Genomic DNA, 22,126 nt, shown 5'->3' with positions numbered 1-22,126 from the left:
GCATTTTCATTTTCCTGGCTCTCAGTTTCCCCATTTATAAAATGGATTGATACTCTCTGATTCCTTAGGGTGGGTGAGAATTATTTAGTTAAAAGAGCTCTATAAAGAAAAGTAAAATAAAAATTGGGGTTGGATCCTTTTTTGCTGTTTCATGATGGATGAAGACCTGAACGGTGGTTATGACAGGCTGTGCATACGTGTCATTTTTTTAAAGGATTTTTATATTTATTTTTATCTTAGGAATATTAAAAATGTCAAATTGGGCCTACCTTTGTTTTGCAGGAAAGAATTCTCGGGAGTCTCACAGTGTATTGTGCGTTCTGTCTGCTTATTTGAAGGGAAAATGGGGGGCGGGAAGAGGATTAGATCTTTAACAGAGAGTTCCTTTCTCCTGAGACTTCTCTACAAAATGGAGTTAAATGTGTTATTTAAAACAACCAAAATGAAGGCATTTTAAAGATAGCCTGAGGGGAAAAAAATTGGCTTCTGACCTTTTTTTCCCCACAATATTATGGTGGATTTTGTTTAAAAAAACAACAAAAATCCTTGAACTTTTTGTCTCCCTTGGACAGCGTAGTGACTGGAAAGCCAATACAATTGACTTCATGAGAGAGTGAAAGCTGAATAGCTGAGGAGAGAGAGAAGTTTTAATCAGACTACTTTAAACTGTTTTAAATGTCTGTTTAACTCCAGTGCCTAGTGACCACCTGAGAGAAAGGATGCCTTTGTTAAACGCCACCCACCTCTTTAATGAAGTTGTGAGAGAACCACACATCCCTGAAATCCTCTGGCAAAAAAACAGGGAAAACCAGTCTTGGTATTACTGAGATGTCTAAGATAAAAAAGTGAGCAGACAACCAGGTCGTCTTTCCGTATACAGCGAAGATTCAGAAAGGTCCACGGTCTGTGGAACCTGGTGCAGTCCTGTGGACCTGCTCTTCATTATCCTTTGCAGCTCACCCTTAACTCTTGTCAATGTCTTTGAGGGTGTCAGGTGCTAAGTATCACTCTTAGCCTTGATCTTCCTGTTGTCTTCTAGGTGTGCACGAAGGAAGAGCAGGACATTCTGCAGCGTGACTCGAACAAGAGCCAGAAGCTGCTGAAGAAGCTCATGGCAGGTTGGTAGTAATCATGTGCAATGCAGTTAATCCAGTAAGTTATACACAATTTCAGCTCTGCTTTTCTGTTACATTAGACTAGAGCCTGTGCCTAAGTTTTCACCAGTGTTACGTAGTAGACAGGGCCTAAATCTTATTTGGCTCTTAGCAGTATAGCTCTATTCCTTCTGGTTATAGGGAGGGGCTCTAGAAAACTGTGTGGGAAATTTCCCAAAGATTCAGGGACTCCCACTGGACGCTTTCTACATAATTTGAACTCCCTGGAGAAGATGACCAAAGCTCTCCAAAATGTTTCCAAGCCACTGCAGCCCTGTGGCAGCATTCTTTGGCCTTGAAGAGTTGGATGAGAATCTCGTCGGAGCTCATCAGTCCTATTTCTTGCCCAGCATGTTGTGCTTCCTCTTCTACATGGTTCCCAGGCACTAGCCGGGGGGGAGACCAGGTCTGAGTATAGTGCCTGAGTTTCTTGAGTGGCAAGGCATGATGCACTGACCACGATGCACTGACCACAATGCACCAAGGCTGGCCATTAGGCAGCCTGGAATTATTTGTGGAAATGAGACACTTGCAGCAGTTCTTAAAAATTAGAATAAAAGTCCCAAGTCCCATGTAGAGTGCCCACTGCAGGGGAGTGGGATTACAGCAGTTGGACTTGGGAGGTTTCTGTGGAAGCAGCTGATATTAATATTTGGGAACGATTTTGTATCTTATGCTTTTTTCAGGTGGTAATTGTAGGAACAGGACCAAGAGGAGAAGCAGAGCTAACAACATTTAACCCCCTGGTGAAATCCTATGGATTCTGGGGCGGGCTGCATTAATTTTGCTGAAATATCTGGATTCTCTGGTTAGAGCCTAGAATTTAGTCTTCTGTGGCCTCAATGTCGACTTCTCTTCCTAGTGACTGAGGAGCAGGAGGTGGCACTAAGTGGCAGCGCCCCAATTTGCTGAGAAGGTCTTTTCAGTATCTCCCTGTCTTTGATTTCATTTGATTTCAGACAGTGCTGCTGCTGATGGTGTGGGTGAAGGGGGACAGGAGCTGAACTCCATTTAATCTGGGGGGGGCTCTAGCCTAGTTTCCTTTACAAGTGTCAATGGACCTATCCTCCTGACTTGTGATCTTTAGGGCTCAACTCTGCCCCTCTCTCGTCAAGTGCCACTAGACCCTACTTGGAGTGTGGCTTTCCTTGTCACAGAACCAAGGCTTTCACTGGCACCCTGAGAGCAGGAAAGAATCTAAACCCTTAAGCATTGTGATAAACTCAAGACAGACAGCTGCAAGGGAGGGGTAGGAATCAGTCCCAGAGGGTTAAAAGGCCCTCCTCCTTATCAGCTGAGAGGCAATCACAGGTCAATCATGTTCAGCTGTGAAAGGGTTACCAAGGTAGCAAATTAGAATCAGCTGAGGGGGAGCTACCTGAAGTTAATTAGGATCAGCTAATTCCAGCTTGGAGCTGCCTGAGACCTTTTTAAACCCTTCCCTGGGAAGAAGGGGGGAGGGGGGGAGCGGAGAGAGAAGGAGCTCTGCTCCCTGAGCAGCAAAACAGTGAGACTCACCAGGAGTGGAGGCAGTACTCTCTCTCTCATAAGGGAGTAAGAATACGCTAAACAGGACTGGTGGAGATATGAGGAGCAGACTTCCCCTGTGTCCCAAGGGGGACCGCATTACCCAAACCTGTCTCACCAGGGCTGAAAGCAGCAGAGGCTGGGGAGACTGAGAAGGTGCCTTGCCACAGCATTTACAGTGCTTGAGTTGGTGTGATGAAGTGAGGCATGATCTGTGAGTCCATGACAGCTAGTTCTTCAGATTTGTGTCTGGCTATTTACAGACAGCCAGAGGAGTAAAATATCCATCAATATGAAACCTGCTCCCAGAGTCCAGCCATAGCGGAGAAATGAGCCCAAGCTTCTGGATCTGCTAAGAGCCTGATGCAAAGCCTGCTGAAGCCAGTGGGAATCTTTCCATTGACTTACCAGGCTTTGGAGTAGCCGTAATAGAAGAGATATGTTCCTGAAGAGGAAACGGAGAGGAAAATCCCACTGGCTGGCTTGGGAACTGTGCTTGCTTCCCCCAGCTTGCTGCTGCTGCCATCTCCTCCCTCCTTTTTTGTCCTGTTAAGGTTGAATTTGTTCAGCCCATAAGGCTGGCTTGACCCATAGATGTCACACACCTCTCACATCACCCACTTTGGAAATGCATGTCACTCTGACAGGCCTTTTGGATTTCAATCCCACTGGGAAGTGCAAGATTCAGGTGGGGAGGTCCAATCAAAATAGCTAATGAGAGACAGACATCTGTGTGGCTGAGCATGGGGACAGAGGACAGTCAGTGTAAGACACCCAGGAAGGGGAAGGGAGGCAATCAAACAGCGCCAGCTAGATCGGGGAGCAAGAGGAGAATTGGGGGGTTGCATGTTGAAAGGTGGAGGGAGTAGGAGAAAAGAGAAATTGGAGGATCAGAAAATAAAATAACAAGCAGCATATTGTGGCAAAGAATTCCACAGTCAGGGTTTTGGAAATCCCTTTTCAGTAGGAAAAGGATAGGAGAACAATCAGGGCCTCCAGAGAAGGGCTTGAATTAGGAGATATCTGAAATTGAGGGAAATAAGGGTAAGTGGGGGAACACAGGCAGAAATACTTCCCATAGAAACTAAACAAGTAAGTTACTGGGGAAGGTGACTGGTAAATGGTTTGTGTCTAGATTTCTATCCCATGCCCATTACCATGGTATCTGAGCACTTAATTTGTTGCTGGAGAAAGGAGGATGAGAGGAGGACATGGAGGGGAGGGGAAAGCAAGGAGGTGGGGGTTAAGACAATTTCGAAAGTGCCAGACTTTTGGACAAGTGACCTCTTCCGTTTTCTATACTATCACATGTTCTTGGGAGTATCTCTATGCCCAGCTGCAGCAGGAGCGGTATTTAAACTGATAGCCCATCCCCAAGAACCAGATCATGACTTGTGTCTGTGTATCCCAGGTACTGAGAGTTCTGGGCAGATGGAGATCCTCAGCAAGGACCTGCTGCCTCGTCAGGAAGCTCGGCTTAAGACAGGTCTGGAGTTGGCTGTAAAACACAAAGACAAGTTGCTGGAATTTGACAAAATGAGGTACAGTGCTTGCTGAAACAGCACAAACCATCCTGCAGCCAGAGTCACTTTTGCTCTAAATAGTGTCAGCATTCCATCCCTTCCAAAACTGCCTTGGCTGCAAATCTACTAAACCTGGATTTGAGGGTGGGATCACAATCATGGAGAAAATATCACAAGATGGGAGTGGTCCAGGCAGTGGTATCACAAGCTGGTGCCTCCTGCCCCAGATGGAGGCCCTGTAGTGGGAAAGGGGCGTCTAGTCTCTGACTCATCCAGTCCTAACCTCTCAGGTGAGACTTCCAGCAAGCGCACCCGTTGTAGTAGTTTTGTCTGCTAGGAATTGCACTGAAAGCATCAGTACATTTCATATTGGCCACTGACCAGTCAGCAGGTGGTCATGCCACTATTGTATACTGCTGAGAACAGTATTTCTGCTGGAGAACATGGTTCCTATCTGGCTGTTGGACTTGAGATTGGTAGGGAAGCGGTACATCTGCTGGCTGGCTCAATCACATGAAATGTGCCCAGATTCCCTGGCTCTCACTGGAATTTCTCTTTGGCCCATTGATGGTTCTTGTTTTGAGCTACAGTCTTTTTTGTAGTGCTGCATTTTCTGCTTGTCCATCTTCCTTTTCCCCTCTGAACAGATTGTCTATCTAAGTGGAGAATGTCCTTTAAAGGTGACCAGCAAAGGACATTTAAAAAAAATGGTATTTTCCTCTTTTTTCTGCTGATGTATTAAGAAGGCCTGAAATGGTGCGTGGTCGTGGTTTTTAAGGAGTTTTTTCTACTACCTTGCAGTGATCAGGAATTTCAAGTCTTGTCTTCTCTATTGTTACTTTCTTGGGGGTCTCTGAGGATGGGTATTGTGAGCTCTTACAAGTTAGCTGTAGGCCAGCAGTGTTGAATCTTTAACAGAGACACTCTTTCTTCATGATCCGAAGCCATTGGAGTTCAATAGAGTTTTAAACAGCCAGAGTAAAATTCATTTCCCCTCTCAATTGCTGCCACTTTCATTCTCTTGTGATCTCATTTCATTAGTTCTCCCGGTCACCACAGGGTGTTCCAGGGCAGACAAGACTTGGATTTCTAATATAAAAACAAGCAGAACAAACTTTTGCTGCTGTTGTTGGGTGGGGGGAGGCATGGAAAGATGCACCCCCCACCCCTTACAAGTTCACCTTTAAAGGAAAACCACGGGAACTTTGCACAAGGCAATGGTGTGAAAATTCCCCTGCTGAGATGACCATCTTGCTACATAACCACACACCTTAAATGCCCTGTCAGCTACAGCTGATGTTTGTCTGTTCTGACAGTACTCGCCTTGCAGCAGCTGTCGGAACTCTGTGATGGGGACTCTAAACCAGGGGTTCTCCACCTTTTTCTTTCTGAGCCCCACATCAACATGCTATAAAAACTCCACGGCCCAGTGGGGGTGGGTGGGTGGGATTCAGGGCTCTGGGCCAAGGGGGGCAGGACCTTTGGGCATAGGCATAGTTTGACTTCTATTTGGGGAGGGCAACGGTTGGCAGGGCTCAGGCCAGCTCCGCATAGCGCGGTCCAGGGAAAGAGCGCCACCTCCACCCCGTGACTCACCTCAGCAGGCCACCCAGCTTGTTTGGATTGTGTGGGGGTGGAGCTGCCCCACTCTGGGTAAGTCACTGCAGTTGGGGGGGGGGGGCAACACCCTTATGCCTCCCCAACTTTGCCCATGGGCTCAGGGCTTCTGCCCACGGGGAGCACCAGGGCTGGGAGCTTCAGTCCCGCACTGCTCCCAGCTTCAGTGGAGGGGGCGAGAGAGGCTGCTGGAGTACCCGGCTTCAGCCCCACACCTGCTCCTGGCTTTGGGGGGAGTGGGGTGCTGGCTTCAGCCCCACGGCTACTCCTGGCTTCAGGGTGCGGGGTGGGGCCCTGGCTTCAGCCCCACACTACTCCTGGCTTTTTTATTTTTTTTTGGCAGAGGGGAGTTGGGGGGATTGATGCTGGCTTCAGCCCCACAGCCACTCCTGGCTTCTTTTATTGAAAACGTGGAACAGCTTCAGTGAGAGAGATTGAAAGAGCCCAGCCGCAGAATCCGCCATTGCCCAGGGGCCTGTGTGAAATTTGCAGGTAGTTTTGGGTTGACAGGCTGCGTTGTGCAGTAGATAAACTCCTCACTATCATTGCCCTTCGAGATGTGTTCACAGTCACCAGGTGGAAGAAGTTTCATACTGAGTGAATTTTTCAAGCACTGTGTTGAGGCCAGGGGCCAGCCCGGTGATCTGTTGGCAGGGCTCTGCAGGAGCCTTGGGCTTAATTCCCTGTCTGATCCCTCATCCCCTGCTGGGCCTGCGAGGTTTGGTGGTGCTTTGGTCTCAGTGCTCTCTGCCCTGGGGAAGAGAGAACTGTTCAATCCCCTTCAGCCAGAAGAATGGGGCTTACAAGGGAAAAGGGCCTTAACCTAGGAAGGGCATGAGTGGGGGCAGATCTTGGGGATCTGTAAAGGACACTGGGGCAGCCTCTGTAGGGAACAAATCACACTCTACTATGTCCATGCCACTACAACAGTGTGCACACCATGGGCTGAATGCAACCCGTGCCTGACCTGTTCATTATAGAGCCTGCAGAGGATACAGGTTCTAGCACGCGATGCCCTGTCTCAGTCCATGAGAGCTGTGTCCAGAGCTTGCTGTTGAGTGTAGTCTCCCCACGTTCTCCTCCGTATTTAAGATGGGAGTAGTTGTGATCTCTTTCCATTTTATTCCCTCGAGTTCCTGACAGGTTGCCAGCATGACCCCCAGAAGGGCAAAATTTCATGCCTCTGGCTTAGTGTTACTGACAAGCCGTGTTCTCCAGAGACCACAAGGGAGACGTGGGAGCACAGGGGAGGGTGGCTGTGTGATTGACATGATGTTCCCAGGTATGTCTGGGGCTGTTAGTTGTCATGCCTGGTACCACTCCACTTTCTCTCTCTGTCTGTCTCTCACCAGTGTGCGCCGTACCCAAGTCATCGATGACGAGTCGGATTACTTTGCTACAGACTCCAACCAGTGGCTGTCCAAACAAGAGCGCGAGGCGCTGCAGAAGAGAGAGGAGGAGCTGCGAGAGCTGCGTCACGCTTCTCGACTTGGCAGAAAAATCACCATTGACTTTGCTGGCAGGCAGATCTTGGAGGAGCAGGACAGCATGGCTGAATATCACAGCAAGTGAGTAGGTGGCACCAGGCACCGAGCTGGCAGGGAGCAGAGTATGCTCCGGAGAGCAGAGAGAGGAGCAGCACTGTCTGTGATTGTTAGCAAGGCAGCTGAGCTACCGTCAACAGCAACAGACTACAAACTGCAGAGCCCATTCCCTTGAGAGGCAGCCCTGCCACTCGGTTAGAATGTTCTGTGCTTCTCCCTGTATCTCATTGTTTGGGACAAACAGGATCCTAAGCTCTTAGCAACCAATTTGCTCCTGCTGCTTATTTCCCCCTTTGCAATCTCATCCCTCTGTCTGTGGTGTTGCAGACATCTGCCGTAGTCATGACAGCACAAACAGAGAGTTTAGGAGTTTGTGCTTCAGGAGCAGATAATGCTCATAAGGAGCAAAAATCTGTTTGTGTGCAAATATGCCTAGTAATAAAGAAGAGGCAAAAAGAAAGCAATAATATAATGTTCTGTAGAGCTTTGCATCCCTGGGCATCTTCCAGACTCCCTGTAACAGGATCACTTCCCCCACAAATGAAATTCAGCATCCTCTGGGGTGGAACATGGCAGCCATTCTATGTGGACAGTACTGCCCCCCAGCTTTTAAGAGAGAGAGTGAAGAATACCACATCCCAAATGGAGTTGCCCACATTAGGGTTTGGCCAGGCCACCGTGACTCTCAGAAGGCAGGTCTAGTGGCTTGGACACAAGCCTGGGACTTTTTAAGTCCCTGCTTCGCCACAGACTCCTTGTGTGACCCCGGGCAAGTCACTTAGAGTGTCCATGCCTCAGTTTCCCGACTGTAAAATTGGGATGTGCCATCATTCCCATCTCACAGGGCTGTTGAAGACTGTGAGGCTCAGATACTACGGGGTGCCAGATAACCACTTTAGATACAGTCTTGCTCTGTGACCAGTGTCCTTGGATCATTACTGACCAGGGGTGATCTGGATGCCAATTTTACAGGGCTACCCTATGCTGTGCAGGGCCATGCTCTCAGTACTGACTGTTCCTGCTGAATTGCACTCTGTCTGACTTACAGGCAGAACTGTCCTAAGCTGGCATGTTGGTCAGCTTTCCAGGCCGGTAGCTCTCTGGGAGAACGCAGGGCAGAGCAGCTATATATCTACAGCAGACATGCCTTGAGTGTCTGCAGGAGCCCGGGTATCAGAGTGAGGGAGGCAGCAGGGGAGCAGCCTGGCTGAGAGAGATGGCAGGAAGTGCTTCTGGGATGGGGAGGCCGGGAGGTGTTAACACGGCTTATGTCTCCTTGCAGGTTGGATGAAACGTTAGATGCCATTAACTCTGGCACATTAAGCAAGCCATCGAGGAGCCCTGAGGGGAAGTTTGAAGAGAGCTCTGGGCTTCTGGTGAATCCCCACCTTCTCCAGCCTGCCCCCTTGGTCAGTGCCCATTTCTGATTCCTTCCCGAGCAGTGACTGCCAAGAGACATGGGCCAAGTATTATCAACACATGGGAAGTTATGGCATCTCTTCCCTGTCCCCCAGCCTCCTCTGTGGGATTAGGATCATCTGAGCTAGAGATGGACATGGCCAGCTAGGTGGGTTAGTCCATCCCAAACTCTCAGCCTGGGCAGGATTTTTGCCAGTGGTGTATTTAACCCTGCGCAGTGGATTTCCTGCCCCTTCCTCAGCCCAATGTATCTCGCTCTTGGGAAGGTTTCTGGACATTCAGTCTAAAGGAGGTTCCCTTTTAACGTTTCATTTATAAGAATCCACCTGCCAGATTTCAGTTGTGCCTTCTCAGTCATGCTCTCCACTTGCAAGTGTCCCTTCTAGTCTGTCCTTGGTTCCTGTGCACCATTTGTGCTCAGACACTTCCAAGCATTAATATGCACTTGTTCTTAGTCTGTGACAGGCCATGCCAGATAATGCAAGTTAAACCCAACCCTGTCTTCATACCAGGCTTTGTGCCTCTCTTGCCTCCACTTAACCTTTTTTGTACATCCAGGTATTTTTTGAGAGTTGTAGGAGCTCTTGGGCTGTAGTTGGTTGGTTTTTGTCTTTCCCTCTTGAGATAAGTGGCCATGAGTACTGCTTGTGCACCCAGAAGGGGTCTGTGGCTGCACCAGAAGGCTGGCTCTGAATGCCAATATCCCATGTGGTAGTCCACAGTGAGGGGGAGGGTGCTACATCAGTGGATTGTCTGAACAATCCCTTTGGCCTCCCTTAAACTCTTCCCGGTGCAGGTGCTGCCAGCAGAGTGTTGCTCAGTTGTGAACACACTATGAATGTGCCGTCTATGCTTTGGGACACCGGCGGTTGATAGTTCTACTCTTTAAATCTGCCATTTAGTTCAGGGGCAGCCAATGTGAGGGTTACATAGAGCAGATTACAGTTTCCCTTGCTTTGACTGCTACCAGGGAGTGTCATGCCGAGACTCCAGGCTTTGGCATGCAGTGCTCCATGTGATGAGTGCTCTGCACTACTTCATATGCTTGGCTTGTGGTCTCTATGGGGGGCATGACAAAGGTGGCCACCTGGCCCACATCTTGCCCATAGCTTCACTGGCACCATCCCAGGTTAGATTCTCTCCCCCTTCCCTCCCCTTTGGATTCAAGTCTGGCTTACCCAGCAGTATCCAGAGAATGATAGGAGCAGAGTCCTGATCCAGTGGCCAAGGAATGGACAGATCTAATCCAGCAGGGGGGCTAGGCCATGGTGCCTTCTGCACTGTTATTCTTAAGTAAAGGAAAAACTTAGCGATTTGGACCCAAGAGTTAAACCTTCTGTTATGTGTGTGTTTGTTTTGAACATGCTGAAGTGGGTAGACCAGACTGGATTGCTCCTTGACAGAAAAACTGCCCATTCTGCAGAAACGGGGCATGAGTCTGCCTCCGAAAGGAACAGGTTACGGATTCAGGATCGAGAATTACAGGAGATCTCGGATGATGGCTGGTGTCTCAGCATGCACCAGCCTTGGGCTTCCTTGCTGGTAAAAGGAATCAAAAGGTAAAAAAAAAAAAAGGGGGGCATGGAACTGTGATACGTCCTGAACAATATGCAGTTATGCCAACAGCTTTGTAATGTCCCCCCTCCCCCCAAACATAGTGCCTGCAATGAGAACGGTTCCCAAAACTCATACCATACAGACAGAATTCAGTTACATTGCACTGATGTTCTGATACATGCTGAGGACTCGGTGGTCCTAAGCTATTGCCCAGTACAGTTCCACTGGCACTTTCCATCTAGCTTTCTAATCTCACACACAGCCCACTTCCCTGGGGGAAATGTACAAACAAGAAGCTGCACTTCTTCATCCGAGCATGCTGTTGGGTTTGGAGCTGAGCAGGCTGGAAAGAGCCAGCTTCTTTATGATGATAATTAACGAAGGCCTGAGAAAATACTCCAATATTTTGCTATTTTTGTACAAATTCCTTAGTAGATAACCTGCAGCATCGCAGTGCTCCATGCCTAGGAGCTGGGTTCCCGAGGGAGGGCCAGGAGGTGTTACTAGACAAGCTTCCGCTTTACAAGGCAGTTTTCCAGATAAAGCAGCTGCTATTTCCCTGTTCCCTGTTCCACTGTAATTGGGGTGTCTTGGGAAATCCCTGAATTTCTGTAGATTTTTTTTTCTGAAGTTTCTGAGGAGATTACATTTAATTCTGAAAAGCAGACTTATCAGTTCCTCAGTCTGTAGAGACCTCAGATCCCACCTTACCGTGCTCCTGGATCTAAGCAGCCTGGGAATGCTGCAAGTCAGCCTCTGATAAAGTTGGAGCCTTTCGTGCTGTCCCCATAGTCTCCAGGAGCTGCACCTAAAGAAAAGTGCAGACACTAACGGCTTTGTCTAAGTCTGTGGACCATGTTGCCCATTAGATTGCATATTGACCGCTGCCTAGCCTAGTCCCTAGGAATACAGGGACTTGATTTCTGGGTACTGTAAAATCAGAGTAGAGTGACTAAACCATGTAAATAAATCATTTGATGAGATTCACTGACTCCAGAAGTCTTCTCACTAACAGCCCTCCTCATTGAAGAGGAAAACGCCCTTTCCCAGGGCAAAGGTTGACAACAGGAATCACAGGTTGAAACGCTCCATTGACGACTGGGCCATGTGGGATCTCAGCTGGTATGTCAGTTCTGCATTCTCTTCTGTCCTCTCTAGGGTGGAGGGCAGGACCTGGTACACATCCCACAGAGGGCGGCTGTGGATAGCAGCGACTGCTAAAAGACCATCCCCTCAAGAAATCTCTGAGCTAGAGGCCACCTACAGAATGCTGCTCCAGGAAGGTGAACCTCACTGTTGAGTCTCTGATTTTTGGTACCTTGAGCAGTATCATGAGCAGAGGCAGGAAGCAGGTGCTCTTGGGCAGTTATCACTGCTTCTCTCATTAACATTCCTTTCTCCTTTCAGTTCCCCTCTTCCTTTCTGCATTTCTTCAGCCATAAGGGTGTCATAAAGCAGATCAACCTTGTCCTCTTGGCTAGTCACAATCTGTGATTATGAGTGAATTGCATCTTACTTTGACAGTACCTCCTGGCAGCAATGCCCCTTAGTTCTTGGTTCAGGCAATAGGTCATTGCTTGTGAATGTACAAAAGAGCTGGTGCTCTGAAGTTCAAATGCTGTCATACGTTCTGGCCTCCTGGAGGCCAGGAATAAAAAGCTGCAGGTTAGCATGCAGATCTCTCGCTCTTGTGAGGCTAGGTGAGCCAGAGGCATCAACCTGGTCCAGGTTGCATAGGCAGGGAGATGTTGCCTCTTGGTGCAGCACCTCTGGATATTAGTCAGCCCAAATGTGATGCCTAGGGATTTCCTTCTGCCTTATCAGAGCAAGGAACTGAATATCGGCCATACTGCTCCTGGAAAAGCCACAACAGGGGAGAGATGCACAAAAGCATGATGTTAACATCCCTCACCAGGAATGAGAGCCCCAAATCTCAGACCATCTTGGCTTTTTGTGCATGTTTGCTTTTAAAGCAGCATGGCCCAGTGGCTGGAGCACTGGACTGGGATTCAGGAGACCTGGGTTCTATTCTTGGCTCTGGCCTGCTGGGTAGCCTTGGGTAAGTCGCTTACCTGCGTTGTGCTTTAGTTTCCCCATCTGTAAGATGAGGATAATGTTGCTGACCTTTGTAAACTGCTTTGAGATCTACAAATGGAAGGTGCTTTAGAAGAGTTAGTCTATTTTTATTAAGGTCACTTTGGCTCAGCTGGCAGTTGACAGTTGCCTCCATCTCCAAAGCACCGCATGATCTAAAATGCTGTATTGTGCTCATTGGCAGTTTCTGCTAAAGGTCTGGCTCAGAATTGGAATAATGGGAGTGGTGGTTATCAGGATGGAGGTGCATGGACTGAGTGTATTGGGAGCCCCAGTACATTACAGCAGAGGTGAAGCAAGACAGGATGGAGATGTGTTGGCAGAGCCATGCACAGTCTTTGTTTTTACCATCATCTGTCCAGCTTAAGCCAGTTCTCCAAGACCATGTTTCCTAAGCAGTGCACCATGTGTCCCAAAATATGAAAGAAATTACAGAAAATAAACACTGATTTAGTTGGGAATTGGTCCTGCTTTGAGCAGCGGGTGGGACTAGATGACCTCCTGAGGTCCCTTCCAACCCTGATGTTCTATGATTCAAATTTTCTTATGCCTCGAGGTTTGAGTGGGAGAGATGTGCAAATGAGCGTGTGTTTCCAGTTAAGAGCTTACTGAGAAATGGAGCGATCACAGAGTGTGTGTGTGTTCAATCCTTTTCTTTCTCTTGATGCAGATGTGGAATTTCCCAGAGATTATCCTTCTGGGTGCCTCCTGGGTTGCGTGGACTTGACTGACTGTCTATCACAAGAACAATTCAAGGAGCAGGTGAGTAAGGAAAACCAGCCTATCCGAGCTGACTTTTTAACTGTCTACGTACTTATCTTCAGACTACCCTGACTTGTATCTGTACATTGATCCATGGGAAGGTAAGGAGAATACTGAAGAAAGGATTTAAAGTAAGGTGAGAAGAACCACTACTCTTGTGTGCACTGGGAAGAGAACACATTTCAGCCAGAGTTTCCCATAGACCAGTTTGGAGAGTGGTCTAAGTGCTGGTACAGACTAGACAAAACAGTGTTTGATGCTGCTGGGAGCATGATGGAAGCCAGCCTCTGGTATGGCTTTGGAAGTAGTTTTGTCAAATCTACATTATTCTTATTGTCTCTGTTTAATCTAGTCAGCACTGGTTCAGGGGAACCATGCTTAAAGGTGTTCTTGGCTTTCCTGGTGCCAACAAGGCTGTTGTGACAGACATGGCTCACTTGCACACCTGATGGCACTCTGCAGACCGCTGTAGGAGAAGCACTACTGTCCTGGTTTAAAGCTGTACTCACTGCATTTCAGCTTTGTTTGGCACCAGCTGTATTAAGAGCTAGGAACTTAAAATTCACACCAGTGTGACATCTGATTAAACAGCATTTATTTCCTTGACTGGTCCCTATTAAACAGAATGTATGTGAATGCTATCCCAGTTAAGCAGCAGTCACTGCCAGTCCCTATCCACAGGTTAAGTGGATTCTTTGAGAAAGAAGCTGATAAAGTGGCTATCCCAGAGAAGAATGCTCTAGTTAAAGCAGAATGTACTGTAGCAGTGAGTTTCCTTTGGGCTGCAGAGAAGCAGCTGATCAGTGTGACATCATTTCACATGAGGGAGAGCTCTGCTCCTCCCTCTTTCCCCGCCCCCTCCCAAGCCCTGTGAGTTTATACCAAGCAGAAGCAGGAAGAGTGGTGGTTGGGGACTCGAGATAAAGGCGACATGCTGAACTGGATGGGATTTTTCTTTTCCCTGTCATCTGTTTGGCTTTTAGAATTGGGACAGGAGTGTTAGAACTTGAACAGCAGAGGGTGCCTTGGGACTGAAATATCAGAAAGGCCACTTAAATGTCATGGCCATGCAGCCTGCCTAGAGTGACAGAATCCTAGGAAGTGAAGAAGGGAGTAGACCAATTAGATCATCACCTCCATCCCCTGGGGCCAGAGCCTGATTGTTCCATACACTATATTAGCCAATGCCCTGTGCAGTCTAGTTTCAAATGAGGGCCTTTTTCCTTTCCCAGCTGCCCTCGGGAAACTTTCCCCAGTCTAATCAGGTGCACTGATAGGAGATACGATCTCCAGCCTGTATTTTTTCTTTTTTTAATTGAATCCCATCACTCCTAGTTCCACCCCATGGAAACGCCCTGGAAAATTCCTCTTCTTTCTTGGTGGTTAGTCCCTGTAGGTACATGTAGACAGTTGTCATGGCGCTTCCCTAGTTTGTATGTAATTAGCCTTTAATCTCTCCTCATAGATCAAGCACTCCAGACTCTTCGTCAGCTCTGTTGCTGTCTCACAATTCCTTCCAGTTTGCTGTCATCTTTCTGTTTAGCTGAGGCACCAGAATTGAACACGTTATTCCAGGAGCACTCTTGCCACAGCTGTGTAATTTCCTTTCCTCTCCTTTCAGTGCTATGTTGCCTTTACATGTCCAGCCCAAAATCACATTGGCTTTTTGCTGTTACTGTATTGCATTGTAAATGTATATAGTCTCGAATTTGCTGTTTCTTTCAGAATTAATGCTATCCACGAGTCATTATTTGTGGGTTTGGTATTTTTCCCTATATATATTGGCTTGAATTTAATATGAAGACCTGAGTGTGCTCCCACTTATATCAGTGATAACGATGTCGTTGTTGCCTCTTGTCGATAATGAGTGTAGCTGAATCAGAGTGAAAACGGTTTAACTCTGAGCGTATGTAGAAGGGATATAAATATTGTTTGAAAAGTTAACTGTTTAAATGATTACAAAATATTTTGTTTAAACAGTTAACTGATTAAAGGGCCTGCCGCTGGGGCTGGGGACGCTCTGGCTGGTGCGGCCAGGATTGCTCCGGGCGGCGTGGGGCCACTGGGATTGGCGGGCCAGCTAGCATGGGGTTACTGGGGTTGACGGGCCGTCCCGGGAGTTAACAGTTAAGGCAGGTTAACATTTTATATCTCTAGTATGTAGACAGGACCATCCCACATTCAGCACTGCTGCATGTGATTTGGTCCTGTCTGCTCTCATCTATTTTCGACATAGTTTTAGCAGCACCTGATAGAGAAGCCGGCTGTTGCAATGGGTTCCTTTCCTAGTGCAGACAAATCCCTGTTGGCTTCAGGGTAAGTGGGGTAGAGCATCTAGTTTTCTGCACGCTTGTATTTGTATCATAGGAGAAAATATTTTAAAACCCGACAATACAGTAAGATAAACAGTGCAAACCTGGCAGCAGCGATCCCTCCATGAGAGCAAGACAAGCTAGACTTCTTCGCAAACATTCTTCTTTGATTATCTGCCCCTCACCCCCTCAGCTCCCATTTGATACTTCTTTCACATTTCCAGGAAATGAAGTAATTACACAGATGCCATGTAACCACATCAGTGGATGATGGTTTGAAAATTAAATAATTGCCCAGTATGCATGACGGAGGCGACGTTTTTTTGGAGATCGACAAGTTTGATTTGACTTGTCTAATCTTTTCTGTAGGCAAAGGTGATTCTCTTTCCTCGCAGTTTGCTTCCTCTGTCAGGTTATTCATGAAGATTACTAAAACCCAGCTCTTAATTTCCATGATACCCTGCTGTGGTTTTTCACTCCACCTCATCCTTTAATATTTAGATTACAGATTTACTTAGAGGGGTAAATCAGAATGAGGCCCTGTTGTGCTGAGCAAACAGACAGGTAGAGATGGTCCCTTCCTCAGAGACCTCACAGTCTAATTGGTGTATTCTTTATTAGTTGTTAATTTGAGGACTTATTGTATGTATACTGTGAACTTGTATGTTCAGATCACTGCTGTGGGCGCAACCCTTCAGCCCTTACTAAGGTGTAGTTTTTGCATGACTGGTCATATTGATTTCAGTGCAGCAATTTGCATGATTGAGGACTAACTATGAGGAAGAGTTGCAGGATTGGGTCCTGTGTTAATGGCATGCCCAGGGGCTTGGGGTGGGAGGTGAAAGACAGTCTTAAGGCTAAAATCACCACAGACCTGCAATCAGGTGACATGGGCTCTAAGCCCAGCTGTGCTACTGATTTGCTGTGTGAACATGGGCAAGTCACTTAACCTCTTTGTGCCTGTTTCTCCATCTATAAGATGGCATACTGCTTCCCTAGCAGAAGTGGTGTGAGGCTGATGTCATTCCTTGTGATCCTGGGATAGGCATACAAAGGGTTAGCATCAGATACAACATCCACCTGACATGAATGGTTTGAATTGCACTATTAACAGTAGAGTGAAGCTATAACTCCTCCCATCACTCAGCCTGGTTATAGGTCTGCTCTGCTCCTCAGACAGTCCAAGATGTGGCAGGCTTAACTCTGAATGTCTGGCCTGTGCTGACAGATCTCCCATTTTCTTGTAGTGTGTTGTGGGTTCACTTGCTTTCATTAATGGGAGCCTCAAAAAATGGAAATTCAACTCCAAATGGCCCCTTTGTTGTGCTTAGCTGTGCTAATGGTGACTTCCCAAGAGCTGAGTTAAGGGGCTGTTTTTCTTTGCTCCAGGCTGACCTCACCAACACCTCGAGCAGAGCAGAGAGCTGCATTGCTTTTCCTGTGTTAGGTGTTAGTGAGCTCATCAGTTGTAACTGGGGAAACACAGAATGCTACAGGCAGGCCTTAGTAGGGAAATAAAGAACCAGATGATTTACAATTAATGCACTGAGGTCTATTCATATTCTGTTGATGATCTGAGATCTAAACCAGCTTTTATTTTAATTACCAAAAGCAGTTTCATATCAGCTCTTTAGGTATTTCTAAATGGTTTTGAAAGTGGGTGGGTATATCTGTAATTACAGGTAGATCAAACCTCGGTATTAAATACCAGATGATAATGCTGGAAAGAAATTAGGAATTTACATTTCACATGTGAGTGAAAAATCACCTGCCCCTTTAAGTCTGTGTAAGGGGGCTTTGCTAAATTTTTGTGCCTGAAGGGCAAGTGTGCCTTTTCAGTAGGCTTCACTATTCTCACTCCACTGAGTTTGAAGCTGGTGCTCCAAAAATACCAGGGTGCCAGGAATACAAGAAAGAATTAATATCCCATGCAGGAATACAATAAATGAGTCTTGCTGTACGTAGGATCCAGAAGATAACATTCTTAGGATGAGAGGCTAAGGGCAAGTCTACACTAGAGCGCTGCATCCGCACAGCTGCACTGATGCAGCTATGCCACTGTAGCACATCTGTTGAAGACATGCTATGCTGATGGTAGAGCGTTCTCTTGTCGGCATAAATTACTCCACTTCCGCCAGAGGTGGAACTTGTATCGGTTGTTCCACTGACATAGCACCGGTGTGGACAGTGCTTAGATCACTGTCACTTGCGTCGCTCCGGGGGGTGTCTTTTTCACACCCTTGAGTGACGTAAGTTAGGTTGATTTAAGCAGTAATGTAGACCAGTCCCAATATACACTAGTAATCAGCCCCTGAACAAGAAATCAGAGAGAGAAAAACACATCTCAGGAACACGATAACTGAATTATAGAACATAAAATAGTGAAACGATATAGATATGTAAAAGATGTAAATAATTTATTGTACAAACCATCTCCGGAACATGTGAATGTAAAATGAGTGCAAGTCCTAAGTATTTTATTCTAGAAGTCCAAAAGAAAAGTCACACTGATGCAGTATTGCCAATTCCAAGTGTTCAGAAATCATCAGAATTAAAAAAAAAAAAACCACCAGTAAATTTGGAGTTTTTATTTGTCCTCTGGGTTTTGAGCCTTTAAGGTACGCTCCGGTCATGTTTCAAGCTTTTCTTTGTAACCATGAATGTCTTCCCCCCCCACACACACACCCTTTTTAAAAAGAAAACTGAGATTCTCATTCAGTTGTCTTACCCCAAGGGCTGGGACTTTAAGAACACCAAATATTGTGAGCCTCATGATAAAATTGTGAGAGTTGGCAACATTTCAGAGGAGTTATCCTGGGGGATCTGCAAAGACCCTCTCATGTTTCAGTTTCTGACTGTAAAAGTTTCTTGACACAGGGCTCAAACAAGAGGGTTATGTGTGAGAAGCAGTGGCAACCCACACATGAGAACACCTTTCTGTTTGTACTTTCTGTGAGGGTAGGAATTCTATCTCAGATCTCGAGTGATCTGTGTTTTGAAGAGGGATTAATGATGTTGTTTCTCACTGTGGCAGTTAATACCTTCTACTTCCTGATGAGAGTTTGCTGAGTTGTACATGTCTACTGTTAAAAAGGTCTCCGTGAGTATTTGAGATTTGTTTGGAATTTGACTAGCCTGGTGTAGAAAGTAGTGTATCTATGCCACAGTTAACAATTGTAGCCAGCATCCATGCCGTTCTAACTCAGGGGCCCACAGTGTCTAAACCTGCATTGATCACATGGAATCTAATTCCAAATCAGGTTGTATTAGGTCTAATTCTGGCTTGCAGAGACCTACAGATGGTGCAAAGAGCATGTTTATACCAACCCTCCTGTTTGAGATTTCTCAGTATACTTTTCCAGGCAAGAGAGTCCTCCTCCAGGGTCTTGCTTATCTGTGACAAAGCAGAGCAAATTAGGGATACAGTTAATTTGGATTTTAGTTCTCCAGGGCCTTTTGAATTTTTCCTTATCCAAAGCTCTCTAGTTTTCAGAAGAGCTTGTTCTGATACTCTAGCTGCCCAGCATAAGCCAGCAGATATTAAAAATTTACTGTTCAAATCTGTTAAGATGCAGGAGAAATTGCCAGTTGATGATTAATTTAGGAACACATTAGCATGCCCAAAGGAACTGAATGTTGGTTTTACAACATTTGATAGCGACTAGCATGCCCTCTTCTCTGGTTTCAGAGACTCCAGGGAAGAACTGAGGCGAAAGCTGAAGCATATGACTTAATTAATGGTGATTGTAGATTTAGCCTTTGCTACTATTTTAGCAAGCTGTTCCGTGGTTCGGGACTTAACATTGCTCTCAAACACAGGCCACACTCTACGGAGAGTTGAAATTCACCTCCTCCTTGGTATTTGATTTTACTAATACTGACAGTAAAGATAAGGTAACAAAATTCAATTCAAACCTTCCTAGACTTCGGTGCTTCTTGAGTTCTTCCCTCCAGACTGCTCAGCCCTCACCCTAGATCTTCAATTTCTAGAGAACAAGTCCCCGCTCCCTTATTCTAGAGTGGGGTAATGAACCATCTGCTTTAGTAAATCATTAAACTTTTAAAGTTTGCGGATGATACCAAGCTGGGAGGGTTTGCAAGTGCTTTGGAGGGTAGCATTAAGATTCAAAATGACCTGGAAAAGTAAAGTAAATAGGATGAGATTCAATAAGGACAAATGCAAAGTACTCCACTTAGGAAGGAACGATCAGCTGCACACATACAAAGTGGGAAATGAATGCCTAGGAATGAGTACTGTGGAAAGGGATCTGGGAGTTATAGTGGGTCTCAAGCTAAATATGGGTGAACAGTGTAACACTATGGGGAAAAAAAGCAGACATCATTCTGGGATATATTAACAGGAGTGTTGTAAGCAAGACACGAGAAGTAATTCTTTCGCTCTACTCCGCACTGATAACTGCCTCCACTGGAGTATTGTGTCCAGTTCTGTACGCCACATTTCAGGAACGATGTGGACAAATTGGAGAAAGTCCAGAGAAGAGCAACAAAAATGATTAAAGGTCTAGAAAAACATGACCTATGAGGGAAGATTGAAAAAACTGGGTTTGTTTAGTCTGGAGAAGAGAAGACTGAAGGGGGAAACGATAAGTTTTCAAGTACATAAAAGGTTGTTACAAGGAGAAGAGAGAGAAATTGTTCTCCTTAACCTCTGAAGATAGGACAAGACGCTGCCATGAAGGAGGTTTAGGTCGCACATTAGGAGAAATTTCCTAACTGTCAGGGTCGTTAAGCACTGGGACAAATTGCTTAAGGAGGTTGTAGAATCTCCATCACTGGAGGTTTTTAAGAATGGGTTAGATAAACACCTGTCAGGAATGGTCTAATTATAACATAGTCCTGCCTTGAGTTCAGGGGACTGGATTAGATAACCTCTCAAGGTCCTTTCCAGTCCTACACTTCTGTGATTAGAACCCTCTTAGCATTCCACAGCAGGAGCAGCAGCTGAGAAGTTGGATTGTTTCAGGCAAACACTGCTGGCCTGCTGCAAGGTCCTGCTAAAGACTGGGCACAAAAAGTAGACTCTGCTCAGTAACATGGATTTAAAAGGCTAGGGAATTACCCACAAGTGAAAAATTATCATGTGTGTATGAGAGAGAGGAGAATATTTTAGCTATTACTCAACACAGTTAATATAGTTCAAATACAAATGTGCAAGGAGTGCACATATTTACATAAGCTTTCATCACCATGTAATTAATACATTTCATGCCCCCAAACAGGTCAATCTTTCCAAATCCGTTTATAAAAACATCTGGATTCAACCAATACATCCCACTGTGAGAACTGGTGGAACCCTAATATAATTTAATCAACAATATCTAAAACAAAGAGCATGCATCCAACAATTTGCTTTCATTACAGAGCAATGCTAGGGGTCAAAGCCAAGGCTGGGTAGGTAGAGTGATAGTGAGTGATGAAGTTTACCAGAGCAGGGAGTTGGGTGGATACATTAATTGTTAATTTCTAGCCAACGGTCTTTGTGGGATTGTTCATGGCATTAGCTGGACTCTGCTGTATCACTCTTTTCCTTAACCCTTTGCTAACGTGGGTTCTTGGTATTTGAATAATTAATTCCTCAGTAATCATTTATAAAAGGACTTTATTCTGCTGACAGAAGCACTCTCACAATGCTACCATGAGTTGCTAAGGCAGAAGGAAGCGCTCTTTCCCCCACCATTCCAGTCCTCTGATTTCTTCCTAATCCTGCCTTTTGTTTGGCCATAAGAGAGGATGGCATGGAACAAGAAAACATGTGAAATGTGCCTTTCAGCCTTTATACTGGTGAATGTTTTTCCAGTTCTACCCAGTTTCTCCTGTTGGTCATCAGTCATCCAATAAATGTGTCGAATCCAACCAAATGTAGCTTGCTTGGCTCACTGCGGGCAGGTGTTTTTCCGGGTAGGGAATAGAGCTGCTGAAGGCTTCAGTGGCACTTAATCACTTGGCACTGGTGAGCCTGGGCATTGGGAAAGCAGAGGAGGACGGCTCACAGTCCAGGTTGTCTGGCACCCTTGAATCCTCCAAGCCTTCTGAGAACAGAGCAGCGTGGGTCTGTTCAGCATTTTAAAAACAAATGCCGTTCAACTAGTTTAAATGTTATCTATCTTTTGAAGCCCCATTCCTATTAAATCATAATTACTTCCCCCTGCACCTTACACAGCCAGGTACAGCCTGTGATGCAGATCTGGGCTGGGAACTCTGATGCAGAGAACACCCCAGAAAAGTAGTGGTGCTTGACTTGAAAAGCCCATCCTGGAGAGAATCCAGCAGTGCCCCACACCTATCCTCCCTCTTGCTCGTGGATCTGATTGTGCTCCAGAATAGCGGAATACTGCACAAGCAGGCAGAGGAAAAAGCGATACCTGAGGGGCATAGTTGTGGGAAGAAGGGGAAATGAAGGCAGCCCAGCAAAGTTCCTTGTGCAGCTCCATGAAAGGAGCCTGTGCCGCTTGTCAGTGTATGATCCACCAGCAGCAGATGTAAGCTCTCAAAAACAGCAGGGAGAATGTTGACTGCAATGCATCACGGCTGTGGTTTTGTAACCTCAGTGGTAAGGCAGTTAACTTTTTTAACAAAGACATTGTGATTGCCATATC

The 22,126-nt window shown here is 46.3% G+C and overlaps 1 protein-coding gene across 4 annotated transcripts in view; it reads left to right on the top strand.

The window, feature by feature from the left end:
* The window catches only part of TRIP4 (thyroid hormone receptor interactor 4), a 54,283-nt gene that overhangs the window by 7,881 nt on the left and 24,276 nt on the right, over nucleotides 1–22,126 (top strand). For 3 of the 4 annotated variants that reach the window (XM_032791180.2, XM_075069446.1, XM_075069445.1), the window contains 7 exons: nucleotides 1,040–1,118; nucleotides 4,093–4,222; nucleotides 7,174–7,389; nucleotides 8,648–8,774; nucleotides 10,156–10,343; nucleotides 11,500–11,624; nucleotides 13,106–13,197. In XM_032791180.2, coding sequence (XP_032647071.2) covers nucleotides 1,040–1,118; nucleotides 4,093–4,222; nucleotides 7,174–7,389; nucleotides 8,648–8,774; nucleotides 10,156–10,343; nucleotides 11,500–11,624; nucleotides 13,106–13,197 — 957 coding nt within the window. Of the gene's footprint in view, nucleotides 1–1,039; nucleotides 1,119–4,092; nucleotides 4,223–7,173; nucleotides 7,390–8,647; nucleotides 8,775–10,155; nucleotides 10,344–11,499; nucleotides 11,694–13,105; nucleotides 13,198–22,126 lie in introns of those variants that run through there. The other variant, XR_012656526.1, reaches the window with a different exon arrangement.

This window comes from Chelonoidis abingdonii, chromosome 9 (genome assembly GCF_003597395.2).
Source record: "Chelonoidis abingdonii isolate Lonesome George chromosome 9, CheloAbing_2.0, whole genome shotgun sequence".
Classification (NCBI taxonomy): Eukaryota; Metazoa; Chordata; order Testudines; family Testudinidae; genus Chelonoidis; species Chelonoidis abingdonii.
Note: the sequence above shows the minus strand (reverse complement) of the source record. Positions and strands in the feature narration are given on the sequence as shown.